Source organism: Salvelinus alpinus, chromosome 13, assembly GCF_045679555.1.
Source record: "Salvelinus alpinus chromosome 13, SLU_Salpinus.1, whole genome shotgun sequence".
NCBI lineage: Eukaryota > Metazoa > Chordata > Actinopteri > Salmoniformes > Salmonidae > Salvelinus > Salvelinus alpinus.
In genome coordinates, this window is record NC_092098.1 from 55,522,319 (window position 1) to 55,547,719 (window position 25,401).

Sequence of the window (25,401 nt, forward strand, 5' to 3'; positions counted from 1 at the left end):
CCAGAGCATCGATTCAAGCCAAAAGAGAGCGATAACGTAATCATCGCCAAAATATATAAATTTTTTCACTAACCTTCTCAGAATTCTTCCGATGACACTCCTGTAACATCATTTTACAACATACATATAGAGTTTGTTCGAAAATGTGCATATTTAGCCATAGAAAAACGTGGTTATACAATGAAAATAGTAGCAAATCAAGCCTCAAAATGTCGGACGTCATCTTTCAGAGTGATCTAGTTTAATCGAAAGCTAATCATATACTTGACTAAAAAATACAGGGTTGACAGGAATCGAAAGACAAATTAGTTCTTAATGCAATCGCTGATTTACATTTCTAAAATTATCCTTACTGTGCAATACAGGGTTCGCCAAGTGAAGCTATAACAAACAAAATGGCGGAATATGCGTTTAAAATATTTCGACAGAACAACGATTTATCATATTAAATATTTCTTACTATGAGGTGATTTTCCATCAGATTCTTGGGCAATGTATCCTTTCTTGGGTCTAATCTTCTTTTGGTCGAAAGATGTCCTCTGTCCTTTGAAATGTCCACTAACGATCGACCGGGACCCCGAAACGTGCCCAAAGCTTCAAAGTGCACCACAAAGAAATTCCTCAAAATCACACTAAACGGATATAAATTGCTATAAAACGGTTGAAATTAACTACCGTATGATGTTTTTAACAACTATAACGAGTAAAAACATGACCGGAGAAATACTACTGGCTAAACAACCATTTGGAAGGAGGCAAGTCCGATGTCCATCTTGCGTAAGACGCGCGAAGGGAAAGAACGGTACTTCCACGTTTTGTTGTTTTATAGTGGCTCTGATTGCGCAATCGACTCCATTCAAAGCGTCATGACGTCCTGACACCCAGAGGAAGACGTAGGCAGTGTCGGTTTCTCCATAGCATTTACAGGCACCTTAAAACCGACCCCAGATCAGGGGTCAAAATTTCTGAAATCTGACTCCCTGTCAGGAAAAGTGCTGTAGAAGTAGTTCTGTACCACTCAGAGACAAAATTCCAACGGCTATAGAAACTAGAAAGTGTTTTCTATCCAATAATAACAATAATATGCATATTGTACGATCAAGAATTGAGCACGAGGCAGTTTAATTTGGAGACCAAAAAATGCTAATGCGGAACAGCACCCCCTATAGTTGCAAGAAGATATCATTCTCACATAGGTGTTCTTTTTGTTAGATCTGTTAGGGCAGTATGACAATTGGACAGGGTCTAGGGTTTCTAGGATAATGGTGTTGATGTGAGCCATGACCAGCCTTTCAAAGCATTTCATGGCTACAGACGTGAGTGCTACTGGTCGTTACGCATTAAGGCAGGGTACCTTAGTGTTTTTGGGCACAGGGACTACGGTGGTCTGCTTGAAACATGTTGGTATTACAGACTCAGATAGGGAGAAGTTGAAAATGTCAGTGAATACACTTGCCAGTTGGTCAGCACATGCTCGGAGTACACTTCCTGGTAATCCGGCCTTGTGAATGTTGACCTGTTTAAAGGTCTTACTCACATCGGCTGCGGAGAGCGTGATCACACAGTTCTCCGGAACAGCTGATGCTCTCATGCATGTTTCAGTGTTACTTGCCTCGAAGCGAGCATAGAAGTTATTTAGCTCGTCTGTTAGGCTTGTGTCACTGGGCAGCTCGTGGCTGTGCTTCCCATTGTAGTCTGTAATATTTTGCAAGCCCTGCCACATCTGATGAGCGTCGGAGCTGGAGCAGTAAGATTCGATCTTAGTCCTGTATTGACGCTTTGCCTGTTTGATGGTTCGTCGGAGGGCATAGCGGGATTTCTTATAAGCTTCTGGGTTAGAGTCCCGCTCTTTGAAAGTGGCAGCTCTACACTTTAGCTCAGAGAAAATGTTGCCTGTAATTCATGGCTTCTGGTTGGGGTATGTGCTTCTGTAGGCAAGTTAACTTCTTGTCAATTAGGGGGGCGCTGTTTTCACTTTGGAAAAAATCGTGCCCAAATTAAACGGCCTCGTACTCTGTTCTAGATCATACAATATGCATATTATTATTACTATTGGATAGCCTGCATCTGCTTCTGTAGGCAAGTTATGAAGACAAACCAAGTTATTCAGAAAGTATTCAAACACCTTTCTTTTTTCCACATTTTGTTTTGTTAAAAATTGGGATTCAAATGGGTTTAGTTGTCATTTTTGTCAACGATCAACACAAAATGCCCTGTAATTTCAAAGTGGAAGAAAAATTCTAAAGTTATGAAAGTAAATCTTGATTAGATACAGTAAGTATTCAACTATTCAAGTATTCAACGCCCTGAGTCAATACATGTTAGAATCATCTCTCACAGCGATTACAGCTGTGATTCGGTATGTCTCTAAGTGCTTTGCACACTTGGATTGTACAATATTTGCACATTATTCTTTTTAAAATCCTTCAAACTCTATCAAGTTGGTTGTTGATCATTGCTAGACAGACATGTTCAAGTCTTGCCATAGATTTTAAAGCAGATTTAAGTCAAAACTGTAACAAGGCAACTCAGGAAAATGCAATGTCGTCTTGGTAAGCAACTCCAGTGTCTATTTGGCCTTGTGATTTAGGTTATTGTCCTGCTGAAAGGTGTATTCATCTCCCAGTGTCTGGTGGAAAGCAGACTGAACCAGGTGCCTAGCTCCATTCCCTTTCTTTTAATCCTGAATAACTCCCTTGTCCTTGCCTGCAAAATATAATGTAGACACCACCATGCTTGAAAATATGAAGAGTGATACTCAGTGATGTGTTGTGTTGGATTTGGTCCAAACATAACACTTTATATTCAGGACATTCATTTCTTTTGTCACATTTTTTTTGTCACAACCTGGAGTCAGACTAGAGATGGACACAATCGTATATGTCAATGATAAGTAGGCATTTACATTGGGTGAGAGGTCAGTTATGTGACAGGTGTGTTTTACCTGAACTCACGAGTGTTATTGCCCATGTAGTGGTTGAATCCCAATTGGCATCCTATTCCCTACAATAGTCTACTATGTCGACCAGAGCCCTGAGGATCCTGGTCAAAACTAGTGTAATTTGGGAGGCACCACTATCTGTTTGTAAATCATCTACCTGGGCTATGGCAGGACTATCAGTACTATCAGGTGGACTTTGAACCCTCAAACGTTCAAAGTATTGAACAGCCGATATGTAACAGTTTGCAGTCCCCTGCAGAGCGTTGGTAGTGCTATATGGACTCTATAGCACCGGTAAGCCAACTCTTAATGCATATTCTTATTCACCTACACTCAAGTAGTTTGTTATGAAATAGTGTTATTAAGCTGTGCAGACAATACACTCTAATTAACTTATTGACACAAGTATATAACATAATTGTGAAGCTTAATTAGCTGTTATTTAACTATATGTAGCATGAGTGCAAGACTTGATAGGCTTTCAGGTCAATAACGTATTTTACGTCTAGATGTGACTAGTTGAAAACAAGTGAATTTTGTCCTCTTTTTTTCTCTAAGCGTAGACACAATGCATTCCAGCTCTCCCTGGGGAGACCTTTCGTTGCTAAGTCTGGTGTCATTTCTCCTTCTCCTTCCTGCACCGTCCTGCCATGGAGGAAAAGTCCTGGTCTTTCCTGTCGATGGAAGCCACTGGATCAACATGAAGGTGCTCAATGTTGTGTCTAGGGTTCTGTTAATGATGGATTTTTAAGCCTTGAGACAATTGAGACATGGATTGTGTATGTGTGCCATTCAGAGGGTGAATGGGGTAAGGCAACAATATTTGAACAGGGTATGGTAGTAGATGCCAGGCACACTTGTTTGAGTGTGTCAAGAACTGCAACGTACTGTTTACTTAGTTACATTTGACCAAATCATTCCAGTTACATAGGTTTATATTATTATATATTATGTTGCAGGGCTCGACATACAGGACTGGCCGCTGGCCGGGGGAGGTTATCGGAAACTTTCAGGGCAGTCAGTCATCCATGTCAGTGGCCTGCTTGGAAAACATAACAAATAATTATATATATATCTATACACACACCTACTCATTCAAGGGTTTTTCTTTATTTTTACTATGTTCTACATTGTACAATAATAGTGAAGACATCAAAACTATGAAATAACACATATGGAATCATTTAGTAACCAAAAAAGTGTCAAACAAATAAAAATAGATTTTAGATTATTCAAAGTAGCCACACTTTGCCTTGATAACAGCTTTGCACACTCTTGGCATATAAAATATATTTTGGATTTGTTTAACACTTTTTTGGTTACTACATTACATTACCTTGCATCTTGCTACAAATATCAAGTTATGAATAGTTTAATGTTTTTCTGTCAAAATGCTCTGAGTCAAATCAATCTGTTTTTATTTGCACACAATATAGGTGTAAAACATTTCCAAACTAAATTTGTAAATAGTACTGAAGTAGTTTTCTGCCCGGATACTTTTTTACTTTTACTTGAGTAGTTTCTTACTTTTACTTGAGTAAATTACAATCTAAGTAAAAGTACTTTTACTTAATTTTGGATTTTCAGTACTATGGCCACCTCTGCCAGTGGGCATTTACCGTATGGTGTTCTGATTAATGATGTTCTGTGTTCTGATTGATGATGTTCTGTGTTCTGATTGATGATGTTCTGATTGATGATGTTCTGTGTTCTGATTGATGATGTTCTGATTGATTATGTTCTGTGTTCTGATTGATGATGTTCTGATTGATTATGTTCTGTGTTCTGATTGATGATGTTCTGTGTTCTGATTGATGATGTTCTGATTGATTATGTTCTGTGTTCTGATGGATGATGTTCTGTGTTCTGATTGATGATGTTCTGATTGATGATGTTCTGTGTTCTGATTGATGATGTTCTGATTGATGATGTTCTGTGTTCTGATTGATGATGTTCTGATTGATGATGTTCAGTGTTCTGATTGATGATGATCTGATTGATTATGTTCAGTGTTCTGATTGATGATTTCAAATGAACGATTTCAACCATTTTAATCAGGCCACACCTCACCACAACCACCAAAGTGGGTTTCGACCCTCCAGTACCGGAATGGAAGAACCCTGCATCTCAATGAGACTACTGTGTACAGTGGGGCAAAAAAGTATTTAGTCAGCCACCAATTGTGCAAGTTCTCCCACTTAAAAAGATGAGAGAGGCCTGTAATTTTCATCATAGGTACACTTCAACTATGACAGACAAAATGAGAAAAAAAATCCAGAAAATCACATTGTAGGATTTTTAATGAATTTATTTGCAAATTATGGTGGAAAATAAGTATTTGGTCAATAACAAAAGTTTATCTCAATACTTTGTTATATACCCTTTGTTGGCAATGACAGAGGTCAAACGTTTTCTGTAAGTCTTCACGAGGTCATCATATTTCTAGCTTAAACTGACAGATTTTGACGCAAATGTTTTATGTTTCTTAGATTAATGCCTTTTAAAAGGCACATTGTTGACCGCTCTCTACAACATGCCTCTGATTTAATACCAGCCCCTTTGTGAGCTTACTAACGTCACCAATGTGTAGGTACTGATCGAGGAGCTCCATGCCAGAGGCCACACCATCACAGTGGTCAGACCCTCTACCAGCTGGTACATCACCGAGGAGTCACCTCTATACACCTCCATCACCATCAAGGAGAAAGATTCCTTATACAGCTACATCGAAACTTTCCTACAGAATCAACTGAAGGTATGCCTTTGTAACGTGCCTACAGAAGAACCTGAAGGTATGTCTTCATAACGTTCCTACAGAAGAACATGAAGGTTTGATGTGTCTTTATGACTTGTTGATCCATCTATCCAGCCAGCAAACCAGCCAATCAACCATCCAGCCAGACATAATTTATTTTGTCAAAGAGGCATTCAATCTCTGTTAATGTCTTAATTCAGGCTCAGAGAGAGGGGGTATCTTTGCTGAAGTTCTTCCAACTAACCAAGGAGTTCCTCAGTATGATAGAAGAAGCCCACACCTTGGGCTGCGAGATGCTGGCTCGCATGTTCGACGACAAGGAGTTGATGAAGAGTCTCCAGGACGCTCAGTATGACATGATGCTCACCGACCCTAACATCGCTGTAGGGCTGCTGATGGCCCACTACCTCAAACTGCCTGTGGTGCTCAACGCCCGTTGGATCACCAGTGGGGAGGGCCACTTTGCCATCGCCCCCTCTCCCCTGTCATACATCCCGATCACAGGGTCTGGATTCACTGACAAGATGATCTTCGTCCAACGGGTCCAAAACATGCTGCACTACAGCATCATCGTGTATCAGCAGAGGTTCGTAGTTGGGCCGATTTATGATGCAATTTGCTCCAAGTACTTTGAAGAGGGCTGTGACATCATCTCCATGATCCAGGAAGCTGACATCTGGCTGATGAGGTCTGACTTTGTGTTTGACTTCCCCCGTCCCACCATGCCCAACGTCGTCTACATGGGGGGGTTCCAGTGCAAGCCGGCCCAGCCCCTGCCTCCAGAGCTGGAGGAGTTTGTCCAGAGTGCCGGGGAACATGGGGTGATCGTCATGTCTCTGGGGACTCTTGTCAATGCACTTCCTGTTGATATCACAGACCAGATCGCCAGTGTGTTCGCCAAGCTGCCTCAGAAGGTATCCTGATTGTTTTTGATTTTTAGCATTTATATGTAAAGCTCTCTGCAATGTAAGTGATGTAAATGAGAGGTTATTTAACTTTTACTGCCTCAGAAACCCGGATCCGGGAGCACCCCCCCCCCCCCCCCCCACTGACTAGCATAGCTAGCATAGCGTCACAAGTAAATTGTAGCATCTAAATATCATTAAATCACAAGTCCAAGACACCAGATGAAAGATACACTTCTTGTGAATCTAGCCACCATTTCTGATTTTTTAAATGTTTTACAGGGAAGACACAATATGTAAATCTATTAGCTAACCACGTTAGCAAAAGACACCATTTTTTTTACTCCACTATTTTTCCACTCCATCACTAGCTATCACCAATTCGACCAAATAAAGAAATAAATAGCCACTAACCAAGAAAAAACCTCATCAGATGACAGTCTGATAACATATTTATTGTATAGCATAGGTTTTGTTAGAAAAATGTGCATATTTCAGGTATAAATCATAGTTTGCCATTGCAGCCACCATCACAAATCTCCCAAAGCGACTAGAATTACTACAGAGAGCAACGTGTATTACCAATTTACTCATCATAAAACATTTCATAAAAATAGACAAAGCATAGCAATGGAAAGACACAGATCTTGTGAATTCAGACAATTTTTCAGATTTTCTAAGCGTTTTACAGCGAAAACACAATAAATCGTTATATTAGCATACCACATGTGCAAACGTTACCCCAGCCTGAATTCAAGGCAAAGGGAGCGATAACGTTATCATCACCAAAATATATTAATTTTTTCACTAACCTTCTCAGAATTCTTCCGATGACACTCCTGTAACATCATATTACAACATACATATAGAGTTTGTTCGAAAATGTGCATATTTAGCCACAAAAAAACGTGGTTATACAATGAGAATAGTAGCAAAACTGGCCTGAAAATGTCGGGCGCCATCTTTGAGAGTGATCTAGTCTAATCGATAACTAATCATAAACTTGACTAAAAAATACAGGGTTGACAGGAATCGAAAGACAAATTAGTTCTTAATGCAATCGCTGAATTACATTTCTAAAATTATCCTTACTGTGCAATACCGGGTCCAAAGCGAAGCTACACAAAACAAAATGGCGATATATGCGTTTAACATTTTTCAACAGAACAGCGATTTATCATCATAAATAGTTCTTACTATGAGCTGTTCTTCCATCAGAATCTTGGGCAATGTATCCTTTCTCCGGTCTAATCGTCTTTTGGTCGAAAGATGTCCTCTTGTCCCGTTGAAATGGCCACTAACGTTCGGTATGTACAGGAAAAGTGCCCAGCTCATGGAAGGACGTCACAAATAAATGCCTCAAAATCGCACTAAACGGATATAAATTGCTATAAAATTGTTTAAATTAACTACCTTATGATGTTTTTAACACCTATAACGAGTAAAAACATGACCGGCGATATATTACTGGCTAAACCAAGGCTTGGAAAGAGGCCAGTCCGACGTCCATCGTGCGTCGAGCGCAGGGTCCAAAAGAAAGCTTCTTCCGGTCTTTGGTGTTTTATACAGGCCCTGATTGCGCAATCGACTCCATTCAAATTGTCACCACTTACTGACATCTAGAGGAAGGCGTAGGCAGTGTTTGTATCCTCATAGCATTCACAGGGACATTAAACTTGTTATGGCTGCAGGGGGCGTATTGAAAAACTGGAAATATGTGCCCATTTTCAAACGGCCTCTTACTCAATTTTTGCTCGTACAATATGCATATTATTATTACTATTGGATAGAAAACAGTCTCTAGTTTCTAAAACCGTTTGAATTATTTCTCTAAGTGGAACAGAACTCTTTTTACAGCCCATTTCCTATCCGGAAGTGAGATTTCCAAAAGCGATGTCTCTCTTCAAGAGCTTGTCTATAAAAGGGCATGTCACTTAGGACTGTAGAAACACATCATACGCCTTCCCCTGGGTGTCATGCGGAAGTGAGAGCAGAAATGACTTGATTATCTCGTTCTGGGATTGAATACAACCTCTTGGAGTGAGAGTTGCGCACTTTATTTTTTTTTCTGGGCGCGAAGTAGGACCTGGACTCGGCTCCTGGAAAACCCTCGTTAAAGGTGAATATGATCTCCGGCTTCGATTTTATTTGATACATGTCACAATATCATCCTAAAGTATGTTTTTTCAATATAGTTTAATTATATTATTGAAATTTATTCTGGACTTTAGACGTGATGCGACGCAAGAATTTTGTCAAGAAGGAGAGGTTAGCGCCGCACGGCCAGTGTGCTTGCTAATTCAAGAGGGAAATCGTTCGTTCTGGATCCAAATAAAGACGGTTCTGAACAAAGGACCCCTTGGAGAACATTCTGATGGAAGATCAACAAAGATAAGGACCCAATTTGGGATGCTTTTTCATATATCTGTCGAACTGTGCTATCGCTACCTTTTGACTAGAATCAATGCTGCTGTGTGCTAGCTATTGTAGTAAGCTAATATAACGATATATTGTGTTTTCGCTGTAAAACACTTCAAAAAACGGAAATATTGGCTGTATTCACAAGATCTTTGTCTTTCATTAGCTATCCACCATATATTCTTCTGAAATGTTTTATGATGTGTAATTAGTAGTTGACGTTGGTGTCTGTATTTTCTCTGGCTACTCCCGTGCGATTTCTGACTGTAGCTATGATAGTAGCAGTAATGTAAAACTGATTTATAGCTAAAATATGCACATTTTTTGAACAAAACATAGATTTATTGTGTAACATGTTATAGGACTGTCATCTGAGGTAGTTTTTTCTAGGTTATTTAGGTTGGTTCTAGGTTAGTTAGGTTGGCTTGTGCATGCTACTTGCATCCTACTTGTGCTGTGAAAAATGTCTGTCCTCTTTTTTATTTGGTGGTGAGCTAACATAAATATATGTGGTGTTTTCTCTGTAAAACATTTAAAAAATCGGACATGTTGGCTGGATTCACAAGATGTTTATCTTTCAAATGCTGTATTGGACTTGTTAATGTGTGAAAGTTAAATATTAAAAAAAAAATAGATTTTGAATTTCGCGCCCTGCAATTGAGCTGGATGTTTTCATAGGTGTACCGGTGTCGGGCTGCAGCCATAACAGGTTAAAACTGACCTGGGACCAGAGGCCAACATTTCTGAAATCTCACTCCCTGTCAGGAAAAGTGCTGTAGAATGAGTTCTGTTCCACTCAGAGACATAATTCCAACGGTTATAGAAACTAGAGAGTGTTTTCTATCCAATAATAACAATAATATGCATATTGTACGAGCAAGAATTGAGTACTAGGCAGTTTAATTTGGCAAAGTCAAAAAAAAAGAAGTGCTAACAGCTCCCCCTATTGACAAAAGGTTAAACAGAAATTAATGTCTTCTATCTAAGGTGATCTGGAGGCACCGGGGCAAGATTCCCTCCACTCTGGGCAACAACACCCTTCTGGTGGACTGGATGCCCCAGAAAGACCTCCTGGGTCACCCCCAGACCAGAGCCTTTGTGGCCCACGGAGGAACCAACGGGATCCAGGAGGCCATCTACCACGGCACCCCAGTGCTGGGGATACCCCTGTTCTTCGACCAGTATGACAATCTTCTGCGTCTGCAGGAGAGAGGCGCTGCTAAGATCCTGGAGCTGGCCATGTTCAACGGACCCAATTTCCAGCAGGCTCTGAACCAGGTGCTTACCCACGCCCCCTACAGGGAGAACATGCAGAGGCTGTCCCACCTGCACAGGGACCAGCCCATCAAGCCCATGGACAAGGCCGTCTTCTGGTTGGAGTTTGTGATGCGACACAAGGGGGCGTCTCACCTCCGTATGTCGGCCAACAGGATGCCCTGGTACTCTTACCACTCTGTGGACGTGCTGCTACTGCTGCTGGCTGCCGGGGGAGGAGTCTTGCTCTCTGCTGGGCTCCTGATCAGGATCCTCTGGAGAACCTGCCGGAAGAACAGGAACAAAACCAAACAGCACTGACACCAGTAGCAGAATGGAATTACTGGAAACCAAGACTGTTCTCAAGGCAGACCTAGTTATAGCTAAATATATTGCGTACGGGACCGTTCTACCATTTTCCTAAACCTAATGTAGTTCTCCATACAACCACAGTGCCTTCGAAAAGTATTCACCCTGACTTGTTCAACATGTCGATGTGTTACAGCCTGAATTTTAAATTGATTTAAAAAAATGTTTAAGCTGAAATGTCTTGAGTCAATAATTTTTCAACCACTTTGTTATGGCAAGCCTAAATATGTTCATGAGTAAAAATGTGCTTAACAAGTCACATAAGTTGAATGGACTCACCCACATGATTTCTTTATGACTGCCTTATCTCTGTATGTTATGATTTGTATGAATGACTAAATGATGTATACATTTAACGTAGAACTATAACTAACAGAATTGTACCCTGTCTCTGTATAATGATAAATAATGTTTGTCCATAAGAAAGACGGACTGTTAGCAGGCAAGGAACTGTGGCAGACAGCTTGTGACCACTGTGGAACTGATAACAGGGAAGGAAGTCTCCCCACACAGGGAGGGGAGAAACCTTGGGCTTGTAGTAGATTGTATAACAGGTGGCGGACAATGTATGAGAAGGAGAAGACTTGTGAACTATATTGTCATTGTTTCTGAGAGGAGGGACAGTTATGACGAAATGAGAGGTATATAAACCAATGTACATGTAAGGATGGGCTGAGCTCTCGTAAATAAACCTGCTGACTATGGCTGTCTGTTTCATTTTAATAAGAACCTTACAAATTCGTAGTAACAGACAGAGTATTTTAATTGAAGTTCAGTTTATGAACATTGAGAAGAAAATTCTCATAACAATTGGTCCTTCGAGCCGGATCTCAATATCTGCCTCTGTCGTCCCAAGGAACTGCTGAAAACCGTACACGGGCAGATCCAGGATCCGTAAGACAAAGACCTGACCTCTGACTTGAGGGTTTATTTCAGGCCAGTGGTGAACTAATACACGACAGAGGTAATGACGAGATCTAACCTACATTGCTTTTCCCAGTCTACGAGACAAGGTCGGTAATCTTTATTCACGAATTTGGGGGGGAATGATTTAAGATATATTTTATTTTATGTTCTAAAAAGGCTTAGAATGAATCAATAATAGGTGCCTAATTATTCAAAACAGATTCACTAGGTTTCTACTTTGTAGTTTAACCAAAATCGATAGGAAGGAAGTAGGGCCGAAAAAGACCTGAGGTAAGGTGCACTACCACAAATAAAAATAACGGAAGGAAGGGATATTAAATAGGTGTTGTTAGATAGGACGGTCGTTTTGTACAAATAGGAAAGGGTAATTCTATGCGAACAAGATAACTTAACCTTTTCAATACTGAAATAAAGTCCAAAAAGGAGGAGAGGGAAGCCTAATATAGCGGAGTGAGATACGAGATATTAACTTTAAAAGTCCTAAGAGCACAACAGAGATAGTTGTACGACCTAATGTCCGATCAACAGTCAACTCTATAGATAAAGTTTCCAGAAAGGAGAAACAAACATACACATAGATTTTCCGGAATGGCACAAAGGTATCTGCACGCACTACCAATGGAAACTATCTAAACGTTAAATTGGCCAATATAAATCAGCCGATCTAACATACTAAGATCTAACAGTAAGACCTAAAAGTAAAACTGGTTGAAGTAATTGATCTAAAGTACACTACTCAAAAAAATAAAGGGAACACTTAAAACAACATAATGTAACTCCAAGTCAATCACACTTCTGTGAAATCAAACTGTCCACTTAGGAAGCAACACTGATTGACAATAAATTTCACATGCTGTTGTGCAAATGGAATAGACAACAGGTGGAAATTATAGGCAATTAGCAAGACACCCCCAATAAAGGAGTGGTTCTGCAGGTGGTGACCACAGACCACTTCTCAGTTCCTATGCTTCCTGGCTGATGTTTTGGTCACTTTTGAATGCTGGCGGTGCTTTCACTCTAGTGGTAGCATGAGACGGAGTCTACAACCCACACAAGTGGCTCAGGTAGTGCAGCTCATCCAGGATGGCACATCAATGCAAGCTATGGCAAGAAGGTTTGCTGTGTCTGTCAGCGTATTGTCCAGAGCATGGGGGCGCTACCAGGAGACAGGCCAGTACATCAGGAGACGTGGAGGAGGCCGTAGGAGGGCAACAATCCAGCAGCAGGACCGCTACCTCCGCCTTTGTGCAAGGAGGAGCAGGAGGAGCACGGCCAGAGCCCTGCAAAATGACCTCCAGCAGGCCACAAATGTGCATGTGTCTGCTCAAACGGTCAGAAACAGACTCCATGAGGATGGTATGAGGGCCCGACGTCCACAGGTGGGGGTTGTGCTTACAGCCCAACACCGTGCAGGACGTTTGGCATTTGCCAGAGAACACCAAGATTGGCAAATTCGCCACTGGAGCCCTGTGCTCTTCACAGATGAAAGCAGGTTCACACTGAGCACATGTGACAGACGTGACAGAGTCTGGAGACGCCGTGGAGAACGTTCTGCAGCCTGCAACATTCTCCAGCATGACCGGTTTGGCGGTGGGTCAGTCATGGTGTGGGGTGGCATTTCTTTGGGGGGCCGCACACCCCTCCATGTGCTCGCCAGAGGTAGCCTGACTGCCATTAGGTACCGAGATGAGATCCTCAGACCCCTTTTGAGACCATATGCTGGTGCGGTTGGCCCTGGGTTCCTCCTAATGCAAGACAATGCTAGACCTCATGTGGCTGGAGTGTGTCAGCAGTTCCTGCAAGAGGAAGAAATTGATGCTATGGACTGGCCCGCCCGTTCCCCAGACCTGAATCCAATTGAGCACATCTGGGACATCATGTCTCGCTCCATCCACCAACGACACGTTGCACCACAGACTGTCCAGGAGTTGGCGGATGCTTTAGTCCAGGTCTGGGAGGAGATCCCTCAGGAGACCATCCGCCACCTCATCAGGGTGCCCAGGCGTTGTAGGGAGGTCATACAGGCACGTGGAGGCCACACACACTACTGAGCCTCATTTTGACTTGTTTTAAGGACATTACATCAAAGTTGGATCAGCCTGTAGTGTGGTTTTCCACTTTAATTTTGAGTGTGACTCCAAATCCAGACCTCCATGGGTTGATACATTTGATTTCCATTGATAATTTTTGTGTGATTTTGTTGTCAGCACATTCAACTATGTAAAGAAAAAAGTATTTAATAAGAATATTTCATTCATTCAGATCTAGGATGTGTTATTTTAGTGTTCCCTTTATTTTTTTGAGCGGTGTATATTAGTAGGAAGGGAGGCAAGAACTACCGGAGGTGCACAAAATAGGTTCGACCATTCCACGAAAAGAGACACACACATAGATTGTGCAGGACATAACTATAGTAACGGTAAAAAAAAGCACATAAGAGATATGGAGATGAGACAGAAAAAGGTCAGACAGGTAGTAGGAAAGGATTGGGCGGCTGTAAAAGGAGACGGGACCCCTTAGGTTAAATTGAAAGAATAATTAATACGTTGTGTTGCCTAAATGATCTGATGGAATAATGTATTGAGACTGGAGTCGTATTTAATTTACTGAATTATAGAAGAGACAGTTACCTAAATCTAATGAATTCTAAATAAATACGGAGAGATAATTACGATAGAGTGGTGCCCATCAATGTTTTTATTCTTATGGATTGACTGACATAGCGAAGTACATGGTACTTTTACATTTTGGAGTAGAGAAAGTTGGAAAGTTTGGTTTTACTCTTACGATAGAATTAAAGCAGAACTCAGTTTGAGTAGGGGGTATATTTTTGCCTAGAGGCAGGAATAAGAGAGTTGGTTGCTGTCACGTTCATGACCGGTTTTCTGTTATTTTGTATGTGTTTGACGTCAGGGCGTGAGTGTGGGTGGGCAGTCTATGTTTTCTGTTTCTATGTTGGTGAATGGGTACCTGATATGGTTCTCAATTAGAGGCAGGTGGTTTCCATCTCCTCTGATTGAGAATCATATTAAGGTAGGTAGGGTCACATTGTTGGTTGTGGGTGGTTGTCTCCTGTGTCTGTGTATGTTGCGACACATGGGACTGTTTCGGTTTGTTTGTTCGGTTTTTATGTAGTCTGTTTTTCCTGTTCGTGCGTTCTTCGTGTTACATGTAAGTTCTTACGTTCAGGTCAGTCTACGTTGTTTTGTAATTATTCAAGTGTTCGTCGTGTTTTCTGTTTTGTTTATTAAATATCATGTCTTATCACAACGCTGCGGCTTGGTTCAATCCATGCTCCTCCTCTTCGGAGGAAGAGGAACACCGTTACAGTTGCAGTGTTGCCAACTAATTTTCAGGGTAAGTGCTGGAGGCAGGTTGAGTTGTTGCTAAATGACGTTGTGATATCATTGCGTGATAACGTAAAACTGCGGCATTACGTAGAATACACAATAACGATACTCACATTGATTTGACAGTTGTTCAGGTATAGACTCCGACTCTTTTCTGTACTTCTCCAATTTAGATGGAGAGATGTTGATTGATGTTGTAAGTTCTGTTCAAGATCAAACATTTGTGAACAACTATATTCTTTTGGTTTGGCTTGTCGAACCCGTACTACTGCTGCTGCAGTCAGCCAATAATGATTTGCAATTCGCTGAAATTGCTGCTGCCTGGGCACGGGCTGAGCACCTGCTGCTGACGGCACTCACAGTGCACTTTTGCAGCCAGGCAATGATGTTGTGACTGAGGGTGTGACAGAGAAAATTGTTTGTTTCATTTAGAGGGAAAATGCGTGCATTATAGCTTTGAGTCACTTTTCAAAAGTTGCTAAAAGTTCCAAATACATTTTTAAAAGTAGCTACATTTGTAGTCTGAAAAGATGCTAAATCTAGCAACAAAATTGCTAGGTGGGCATCACTGGTTGGTGGCGCTCACTGGGCTATATTTGGCTGTAAGAGAGGGAGGTCTGAATAGTTGAATCGTAAAAGTTTGGTGATAGTTTCCGGTTTTTGGTTTGATTGTTTAGGTAAAACCAGTGCAATTGAACAGGAAGTTAATGTATACTAACATTATAATCTGTTTCCATTACGTGGAACCATGACAGGTCCGCAAAGTGGATTGCAGGTTGAGTTAATTTTGTTTAATCACAGTTGTGGGTGTCTAATGGCAATGATATTCCTATTAAGCATTTTGGGAGACTGTTTTGAAGACAGATTGAATGGGATTTAATGTTACAAAGCAAGCTTGGAGCGCACGTTCAATTAAGCACAATGAACCATTGAGGAAATGTAAAACTAATGATTGGAGGGAGTACAATGGAATTAGAATACTGACAAAGTGGTTTTTCTTCAATTTGTCTAATATAGTATGGAACACGACTGTAAAAGGGTGGTATAACCTTTGACCTCTATCATGGCTTTCCCTTGTGGTCTGATCAGCCTCATGGGAGGGCCATTTGGATAATGAATTTGAGGTCATTTGTGATACTGATTTTAAGGTAAATTGAGTAATTGATAATTATGAATGAGTTTATAGTACTTTGACATAGTTGTAATTTTAACCAATGAGAAGAAAGAAAAGGCATAGCCTTGGATTAATGGTAGACTTATGTTAAGTATTTAGAACCTAATCCAGGCCAACAGGACAGGGGTATATGACATCTGTGGTGATTCAGGAGTATTGATAGGATCGAGAACCTAATAACCTATGTAAGGACTTTAGAGATTGCCATCATATACATGTTTTTTCTAAAATCCATGAGTTCAGATAATCCCAAACAGTGAGACACTTAGTCAATAGTTGGTAACGACCCATATTTGATACTGACTGCTATGAGAAAGAGCGAAAGACAGATAGGAGGAAGGGCAGACGGAGGAGCCCTCCCCGCACTGCTGAGACCTTGAAGTTTTGAGAGCAGAGAGGAGAAAGTGGAAAAGGGGGGCCAGAAAATGAGCAAGATAGGAGTGACACAGAATGGGTAGATAACAGTTACCGAGTGGAGACAAAAGGGGTTTCAGGAACACGGAAACATTGCCCAGAAATTATTCGGCACAGCAGGCCGAAATAGTAGCCTAGACTAGTGCCTGTGAAAAAAGGAGAGAAAGGTTCCTGTTTACATAGATAAGCACATATACATCTAAGACCATACAAAGCAGCACAGGTAACTCTTAACACCCCGGCCGTCCTACAATCTAAGCTAGATGCCCTCAATCTCACACAAATTATCAAGGAACCTACCAGGTACAACCCTAAATCCGTAACCATGGGCACCTTCTTAGATATCATCCTGACCAACTTGCCCTCTAAATACACCTCTGCTGTCTTCAACCAGGATTTCAGCAATCACTGCCTCATTGCCTGCTTACGTAATGGGTACGCGGTCAAACGACCACCCCTCAAAACAGTTCAGTGAGCAGGCCTTTCTAATCGACCGGGTATCCTGGAAGGATAGGATGCCTGGTTGCTCTTCAAAAGCGATTTCCTCACCATCTTAAATAAGCATGCCACATTCAAAAAATGTAGAACTAAGAACAGATATAGCCCTTGGTTCACTCCAGACCTGACTGCCCTTGACCAGCACAAAAAACACCCTGTGGCGTTCTGCATTAGCATCGAATAGCCCCCGCGATATGCACATTTTCAGGGAAGTTAGGAACCAACATACACAGGCAGTTAGGAAAGCAAATGCTAGCTTTTTCAAACAGAAATTTGCATCCTGTAGCACAAACTCCAAAAACGTTCTGGGACACTGTAAATTCCATGGAGAATAAGAGCACCTCCTCCCAGCTGCCCACTGCACTGAGGCTAGGAAACACTGTCACCACCGATAAATATACGATAATCGAGAATTTCAATAAGATTTTTTCTATGGCTGGCCATGCTTTCCACCTGGCTACCCCTACCCCAGTCAACAGCTCTGTACCCCCCACAGCAATTTGCCCACGCCTCCCCCATTTCTCCTTCACCCAAATCCAGACAGCTGATGTTCTGAAAGAACTGCACAATCTGGACCCCTACAAATCAGCTGGGCTAGACAATCTGGACCCTCTCTTTCTAAAATCATCCGCTGCAGTTGTTGCAACCCCTATTACTAGCCTGTTCAACCTCTCTTTCACATCGTCTGAGATCCCTAAAGATTGGAAAGCTGCCGTGGTCATCCCCCTCTTCAAAGGGGGAGACACTTTAGACCAAAACTGTTACAGACCTATATCTGTCCTACCCTGCCTTTCTAAAGTCTTCGAAAGCCAAGTTAACAAACAGATCACTGACCATTTCGAATCCCACCGTACCTTCTCTGTTATGCAATCTGGTTTCCGAGCTGGTCATGGGTGCACCTCCACCACGTTCAAGGTCCTAAACGATATCATAACCGCCATCGATAAAAGACAATACTGTGCAGCCGTCTTCATCGACCTGGCCAAGGCTTTCGACTCGTGGCAATTACCACATTCTTATCGGCAGACTCAACAGCCTTGGTTTCTCAAATGACTGCCTCTCCTGGTTCACCAACTACTTCTCAGACAGAGCTCAGTGTGTCAAATTGGAGGGCCATTATTCCATGGGGTGCCACAGGGTTGAATTCTCGGGCCTACTCTCTTCTCTGTATACATCAATTATGTCGCTCTTGCTGCTGGTGATTCTCTGATCCACCTCTACGCAGACGACACCATTCTGTATACTTCTGGCCCTTCTTTGGACACTGTGTTAACAAACTTCCAGACGAGCTTCAATGCCATACAACACTCCTTCTGTGGTCTCCAACTGCTCTTAAATACAAGTAAAACTAAATGCTCTTCAACCGATCGCTGCCAGCACCCGCCCACCGCCCGCCTGCCTTGCATCACTACTCTAGACGACTCTGACTTTCAGTATGTGGACAACTACAAATACCTAGGTGTCTGGTCAGACTGTAAACTCTCCTTCCAGACTCGCATTAAGCATCTCCAATCCAAAATACATTTTAGAATCGGCTTCCTATTTCTCAACAAAGCATCCTTCACTCATGCTGCTAAACATACCCCCGTAAAACTGCTGCCAAACATACCCCCGCCATCCTGGCGATGTCATCTACAAAATAGCTTCCAATACTCTACTCAGCAAATTGGATGCAGTCTATCAGTGTCATCCGTTTTGTCACCAAAGCCCCATATACTACCCACCACTGCGACCTGTGTGCTCTAGTTGGTTGGCCCTCGCTTCATTTTCGACGCCAAACCCACTGGCTCCAGGTCATCTAAGTCTTTGCAAGGTAAAGCCCCACCTTATCTCAGCTCACTGGTCACCATAGCAGCACCCACCCATAGAACGCGCTCCAGCAGGTATATTTCACTGGTCACCCCCAAAGCCAACTCCTCCTTTGGCCGCCTTTCCTTCTCTGCTGCCAATGACTGGAACGAATTGCAAAAAATCACTGGAGCTGGAGTCTCATATCTCCCTCACTAACTTTAAGCATTAGCTGTCAGAGCAGCTTACCGATCACTGTACACAGCCCATCTATAAATAGCCCACCCAACTACCTCTTCCCAATATTATTAATAATTTTTTTGCTCCTTTCCACCCCAGTATCTCTACTTGCACGTTCATCTTCTGCACATCTATCACTCCTGTGTTTAATTGCTAAATTGTAATTTTTTCACCACTATGGCCTTTTTATTGCCTTACCTCCCTAATCTTAATACATTTTCACACACTGTATACAGTCGTGGCCAAACTTTCGAGAATGACACAAATATACATTTTCACAAAGTCTGCTGACTCAGTTTGTATGATGGAAATTTGCATATACTCCAGAATGTCATGAAGAGTGATTTGCCATGCAAATTAACTGAATCCAAAAAAAAACATTTCCACTGCATTTCATTTGATTTGATTTGACATCATATGTCAGTGATTCTCTCGTTAACACAGGTGTGAGTGTTGACGAGGACAAAGCTGGAGATCACTCTTTCATGCTGATTAAGTTCGAATAACAGACTGGAAGCTTCAAAAGGAGTGTGGTGGTTGGAATCATTGTTCTTCCTCTGTCATCCATGGTTACCTGCAAGGAAACACGTGTCGTCATCATTGCTTTGCACAAAAAGGGCTTCACAGGCAAGGATTTTGCTGCCAGTAAGATTGCACCTAAATCAACCATTTATCGGATCATTAACAACTTCAAGGAGAGCGGTTCAATTGCTGTGAAGAAGGCTTCAGGGTGCCCAAGAAAGTCCAGCAAGCGCCAAGACTGTCTCCTAAAGTTGATTCAGCTGCGGGATCGGGGCACCACCAGTACAGAGCTTGCTCAGGAATGGCAGCAGGCAGGTGTGAGAACATCTGCACGCACTGAGGCGAAGACTTTTGGAGCATGGCCTGGTGTCAAGAAGGGCAGCAAAGAAGCCACTTCTCTCCAGAAAAAACATCAGGGACAGACTGATATTCTGCAAAAGGTACAGGGATTGGACTGCTGAGGACTGGGGTAAAGTCATTTTCTCTGATGAATCCCCTTTCCGATTATTTGGGGCATCCGGAAAAAAGCTTGTCCGGAGAAGACAAGGTGAGCGCTACCATCAGTCCTGTGTCATGCCAACAGTAAAGCATCCTGCGACCATTCATGTGTGGGGTTGCTTCTCAGCCAAGGGAGTGGGCTCACTCACAATTTTTGGAGCGCACGTTCAATTAAGCATAATGAACCATTGATATCTAATATCTAAAAAAATATATCTAAAGACACTGAAGCAGCAAACTTTTTGGAAATTCATATTTGTGTCATTCTCAAACCTTTTGGCCACGACTGTATAGATTTTTCAAATTGTGTTATTGACTGTATGTTTGTTTATGTGTAACTCTGCTCGGCATCCGACCTGGTGCCAAGCTTCCTGCCATCCAGGACCTACATACTAGGCCGTGTCAGTGGAAGGGCCCAAAAATGGTTTGTCTATGGAGTGTGTACCGAATCCACTCACTTGAAGAGGTGTCCACATACCTTTTTATATATATATAGTGTATATGTACATATCTGCCTCGTACCCATTGACTTGGTACTGGTACCATTTGTATATTGCCAAGTTATCGTTACTCATTGTGCATTTTGTGTGTGTGTGTGTGTGTGTTCAGTATGATGACAGTATCTTTCTGTGAGCAGGTTCGTACAGGAGGTAAATTCTAGGCTTCGAACAGTGTTCTCAACTACTCTCCCCCCCGTCTCTCTCCTCTCCCTCCTTCAGCTGACATAAAGGGGCTGTTGAAAGGAAAAACAATCACTCAGGGACAGATGGGATGATGTGTTGGATAAAAGAAACAATGGAAGGATACTCCCCTTCCTGCACCTAGGTCAAGGCTCTTTTAACTCTCCTTCTCTGTCTCTCCTTCAGGCATAATGTTATCTCTGTTTCTCCTTCAGGCATAATGTTATCTCTGTCTCTCCTTCAGGCATAATGTTATCTCTGTCTCCCCTTCGGGAATAATGTTATCTCTGTCTCTCCTTCAGGCATAATGTTATCTCTGTCTCTCCTTCAGGCATAATGTTATCTCTGTCTCTCCTTCAGGCATAATGTTATCTCTGTCTCTCCTTCAGGCATAATGTTATATCTGTCTCTCCTTCAGGCATAATGTTATCTCTGTCTCTCCTTCAGGCATAGTGTCATATCTGTCTCTCCTTCAGGCATAATGTTATCTCTGTCTCTCCTTCAGGCATAATGTCATCTCTGTCTCTCCTTCAGGCATAATGTTATCTCTCTCTCCTTCAGGCATAATGTTATCTGTGTCTCTCCTTCAAGCATAATGTTATCTCTGTCTCTCCTTCAGGCATAATGGTATCTCTGTCTCTCCTTCAGGCATAATGGTATCTCTGTCTCTCCTTCAGGCATAATGGTATCTCTGTCTCTCCTTCAGGCATAATGGTATCTCTGTCTCTCCTTCAGGCATAATGGTATCTCTGTCTCTCCTTCAGGCATAATGGTATCTCTGTCTCTCCTTCAGGCATAGTGTTATCTCTGTCTCTCCTTCAGGCATAGTGTTATCTCTGTCTCTCCTTCAGGCATAATGTTATCTCTGTCTCTCCTTCAGGCATAATGTCATCTCTGTCTCTCCTTTAGGCATAATGTTATCTCTGTATCTCCTTCAGGCATAATGTCATCTCTGTCTCTCCTTCAGGCATAATGTCATCTCTGTCTCTCCTTCAGGCATAATGTTATCTGTGTCTCTCCTTCAAGCATAATGTTATCTCTGTCTCTCCTTCAGGCATAATGTTATCTGTGTCTCTCCTTCAAGCATAATGGTATCTCTGTCTCTCCTTCAGGCATAATGTCATCTCTGTCTCTCCTTTAGGCATAATGTCATCTCTGTCTCTCCTTTAGGCATAATGTTATCTCTGTCTCTCCTTTAGGCATAATGTAATCTCTGTCTCTCCTTTAGGCATAATGTTATCTCTGTCTCTCCTTCAGGCATAATGGTATCTCTGTCTCTCCTTCAGGCATAATGGTATCTCTGTCTCTCCTTCAGGCATAATGGTATCTCTGTCTCTCCTTCAGGCATAATGGTATCTCTGTCTCTCCTTCAGGCATAGTGTTATCTCTGTCTCTCCTTCAGGCATAGTGTTATCTCTGTCTCTCCTTCAGGCATAGTGTTATCTCTGTCTCTCCTTCAGGCATAATGTTATCTCTGTCTCTCCTTCAGGCATAATGTCATCTCTGTCTCTCCTTTAGGCATAATGTTATCTCTGTATCTCCTTCAGGCATAATGTCATCTCTGTATCTCCTTCAGGCATAATGTCATCTCTGTCTCTCCTTCAGGCATAATGTCATCTCTGTCTCTCCTTCAAGCATAATGTTATCTCTGTCTCTCCTTCAGGCATAATGTTATCTCTGTCTCTCCTTCAGGCATAATGTTATCTGTGTCTCTCCTTCAAGCATAATGGTATCTCTGTCTCTCCTTTAGGCATAATGGTATCTCTGTCTCTCCTTCAGGCATAATGTAATCTCTGTCTCTCCTTTAGGCATAATGTTATCTCTGTCTCTCCTTCAGGCATAATGTTATCTCTGTCTCTCCTTTAGGCATAATGTTATCTCTGTCTCTCCTTCAGGCATAATGTTATCTCTGTCTCTCCTTCAGGCATAATGTTATCTCTGTCTCTCCTTCAGGCATAATGGTATCTGTGTCTCTCCTTCAAGCATAATGGTATCTCTGTCTCTCCTTCAGGCATAATGGTATCTCTGTCTCTCCTTTAGGCATAATGTTATCTCTGTCTCTCCTTTAGGCATAATGTTATCTCTGTCTCTCCTTCAGGCATAATGTTATCTCTGTCTCTCCTTTAGGCATAATGTTATCTGTGTCTCTCCTTCAAGCATAATGGTATCTCTGTCTCTCCTTCAGGCATAATGGTATCTCTGTCTCTCCTTCAGGCATAATGGTATCTCTGTCTCTCCTTCAGGCATAATGGTATCTCTGTCTCTCCTTCAGGCATAATGGTATCTCTGTCTCTCCTTCAGGCATAGTGGTATCTCTGTCTCTCCTTCAGGCATAGTGGTATCTCTGTCTCTCCTTCAGGCATAGTGGTATCTCTGTCTCTCCTTTAGGCATAATGTCATCTCTGTCTCTCCTTTAGGCATAATGTTATCTCTGTCTCTCCTTCAGGCATAATGTCATCTCTGTCTCTCCTTCAGGCATAATGTCATCTCTGTCTCTCCTTCAGGCATAATGTCATCTGTGTCTCTCCTTCAAGCATAATGTTATCTCTGTCTCTCCTTCAGGCATAATGTTATCTGTGTCTCTCCTTCAAGCATAATGGTATCTCTGTCTCTCCTTCAGGCATAGTGTTATCTCTGTCTCTCCTTCAGGCATAGTGTTATCTCTGTCTCTCCTTCAGGCATAGTGTTATCTCTGTCTCTCCTTCAGGCATAGTGTTATCTCTGTCTCTCCTTCAGGCATAGTGTTATCTCTGTCTCTCCTTCAGGCATAATGTCATCTCTGTCTCTCCTTTAGGCATAATGTCATCTCTGTCTCTCCTTCAGGCATAATGTCATCTCTGTCTCTCCTTTAGGCATAATGTAATCTCTGTCTCTCCTTTAGGCATAATGTTATCTCTGTCTCTCCTTTAGGCATAATGTTATCTCTGTCTCTCCTTCAGGCATAATGTTATCTCTGTCTCTCCTTTAGGCATAATGTTATCTCTGTCTCTCCTTCAGGCATAATGTTATCTCTGTCTCTCCTTCAGGCATAATGTTATCTCTGTCTCTCCTTTAGGCATAATGTTATCTCTGTCTCTCCTTCAGGCATAATGTCATCTCTGTATCTCCTTCAGGCATAATGTCATCTCTGTATCTCCTTCAGGCATAATGTCATCTCTGTATCTCCTTCAGGCATAATGTCATCTCTGTCTCTCCTTCAGGCATAATGTCATCTCTGTCTCTCCTTCAGGCATAATGTTATCTCTGTCTCTCCTTCAGGCATAATGTCATCTCTGTCTCTCCTTCAGGCATAATGTCATCTCTGTCTCTCCTTCAGGCATAATGTCATCTCTGTCTCTCCTTCAGGCATAATGTTATCTCTGTCTCTCTCTCTCTTTTGTACTTTTCTACTGTGATGGAAACACTCTCAGGGTTGTACTGATATTGGCACAAAGTCATCAGATTTTCCGTTGATCCCCCAATTGAAACATGTTTTTACAGAAGCTGATGCAAAGAAATGTTGGTAACACTTCACATAGAAAAAGAGAGAGAGACAGAGACAGAGGGAGGGAGGGAGAGATTAAAAGAGCCTCTCTCTTGCCCTAGGTGAATGTGCAGGAAAGGGAACAGCCTCACACAAGCCTAAGATCACCATGTGCAATGCCAAGTGTCAGCTGGAACGGTGTAAAGCTCACCGCCATTGGACTCTGGAGCAGTGGAAACACGTTCTCTGGAGTGATGAATCACGCTTCACCAGCTGGCAGTCCGACAGATGAATCTGTGTTTGGCGGATGCCAGGAGAACATTACCTGCCCCAATGCATAGTGCCAACTGTGAAGTTTGGTGGAGGAGGAATAATTGTCTGGGAATGTTTTTCATGGTTCAGGCCCCTTAGTTCCAGTGAAGGGAAATCTTAACGCTACAGCAAACAATGACATTCTGGATGATTCTATGCTTCCATGTTTGTGGAATAGTTCAGGCAAGGCCCTTTCCTGTTCCAGCATGACAATGCCCCCATGCACAAAGCGAGGTCTATACAGAATTGGTTTGTCGATATTGTTGTGGAAGAACTTGAATGGCACAGAGTCCTGACCTCAACCCCATCGAACACCTTTGGGATGAATTGGAACACCGACTGCTAGCCAGGCCTAATCGCCCAACATCAGTCCTCGACCTCACTAATGCTCTTGTGACTGAATGGAAGCAAGTCCCCGCAGTAATGTTCCAACATCTAGTGGAAAGCCTTCCCAGAAGAGTGGAGGCTGTTATAGCAGCAAAGGGGGGACAACTCCATATTAATGCCCATGATGTTGGAATGAGACGTTCGATGAGCAGGTGTCCATATACTTTTGGTCATGCAGTGTATATACTAAACAAAAATATAAACACAACATGTAAAGTGTTGGTCCCATGTTTCATGAGCTGAAATAAAAGATCCCTGATATTTTCTGTAAGCACAAAAAGCTTATTTCTCTCAAATGTTGTGCACACATTTGTTTACATCCCTGTTAGTGAGCATTTCTCCTTTGCCAAGATAATCCATCCACCTGACAGGTGTGGCATATCAAGAAGCTGATGTAACAGCATGATCATTACACAGGTGCACCTTGTGCTGGGGACAATAAAAAGCCACTCGAAAATGTGCAGTTATATCACACAACGCCACTTTTGAGTGTGCAATTGGCATGC

General features: G+C 42.2%; 1 protein-coding gene across 2 annotated transcripts; it reads left to right on the forward strand.

The window, feature by feature from the left end:
- The first annotated feature begins 3,162 nt into the window (after positions 1–3,162).
- On the forward strand, positions 3,163–11,318 carry LOC139537950 (UDP-glucuronosyltransferase 2A2-like). Of its 2 annotated transcripts, none has more exons than XM_071339859.1 (5): positions 3,163–3,235; positions 3,500–3,647; positions 5,532–5,696; positions 5,897–6,610; positions 10,007–11,318. In XM_071339859.1, the coding sequence occupies exons 2-5, from the start codon at positions 3,510–3,512 to the stop codon at positions 10,592–10,594; spliced, it is 1,605 nt and encodes a 534-aa protein (XP_071195960.1). In that variant the 5' UTR covers positions 3,163–3,235; positions 3,500–3,509; the 3' UTR covers positions 10,595–11,318. The 2 variants fall into 2 exon arrangements, with proteins under 2 accessions (XP_071195960.1, XP_071195962.1); XM_071339861.1 differs by having other exon boundaries at positions 3,165–3,235; positions 3,505–3,647.
- The last annotated feature ends 14,083 nt before the right edge of the window (positions 11,319–25,401 follow it).

Bases quoted from the DNA above. Each gene is read 5' to 3' on its own strand.
- LOC139537950 (XM_071339859.1), top strand. From the start codon at position 3,510: ATGCATTCCAGCTCTCCCTGGGGAGACCTTTCGTTGCTAAGTCTGGTG. The intron at 3,648-5,531 runs GTGCTCAATGTT...ACCAATGTGTAG, and splicing joins GCCACTGGATCAACATGAAG to GTACTGATCGAGGAGCTCCA. The intron at 5,697-5,896 runs GTATGCCTTTGT...GTCTTAATTCAG, and splicing joins TCCTACAGAATCAACTGAAG to GCTCAGAGAGAGGGGGTATC.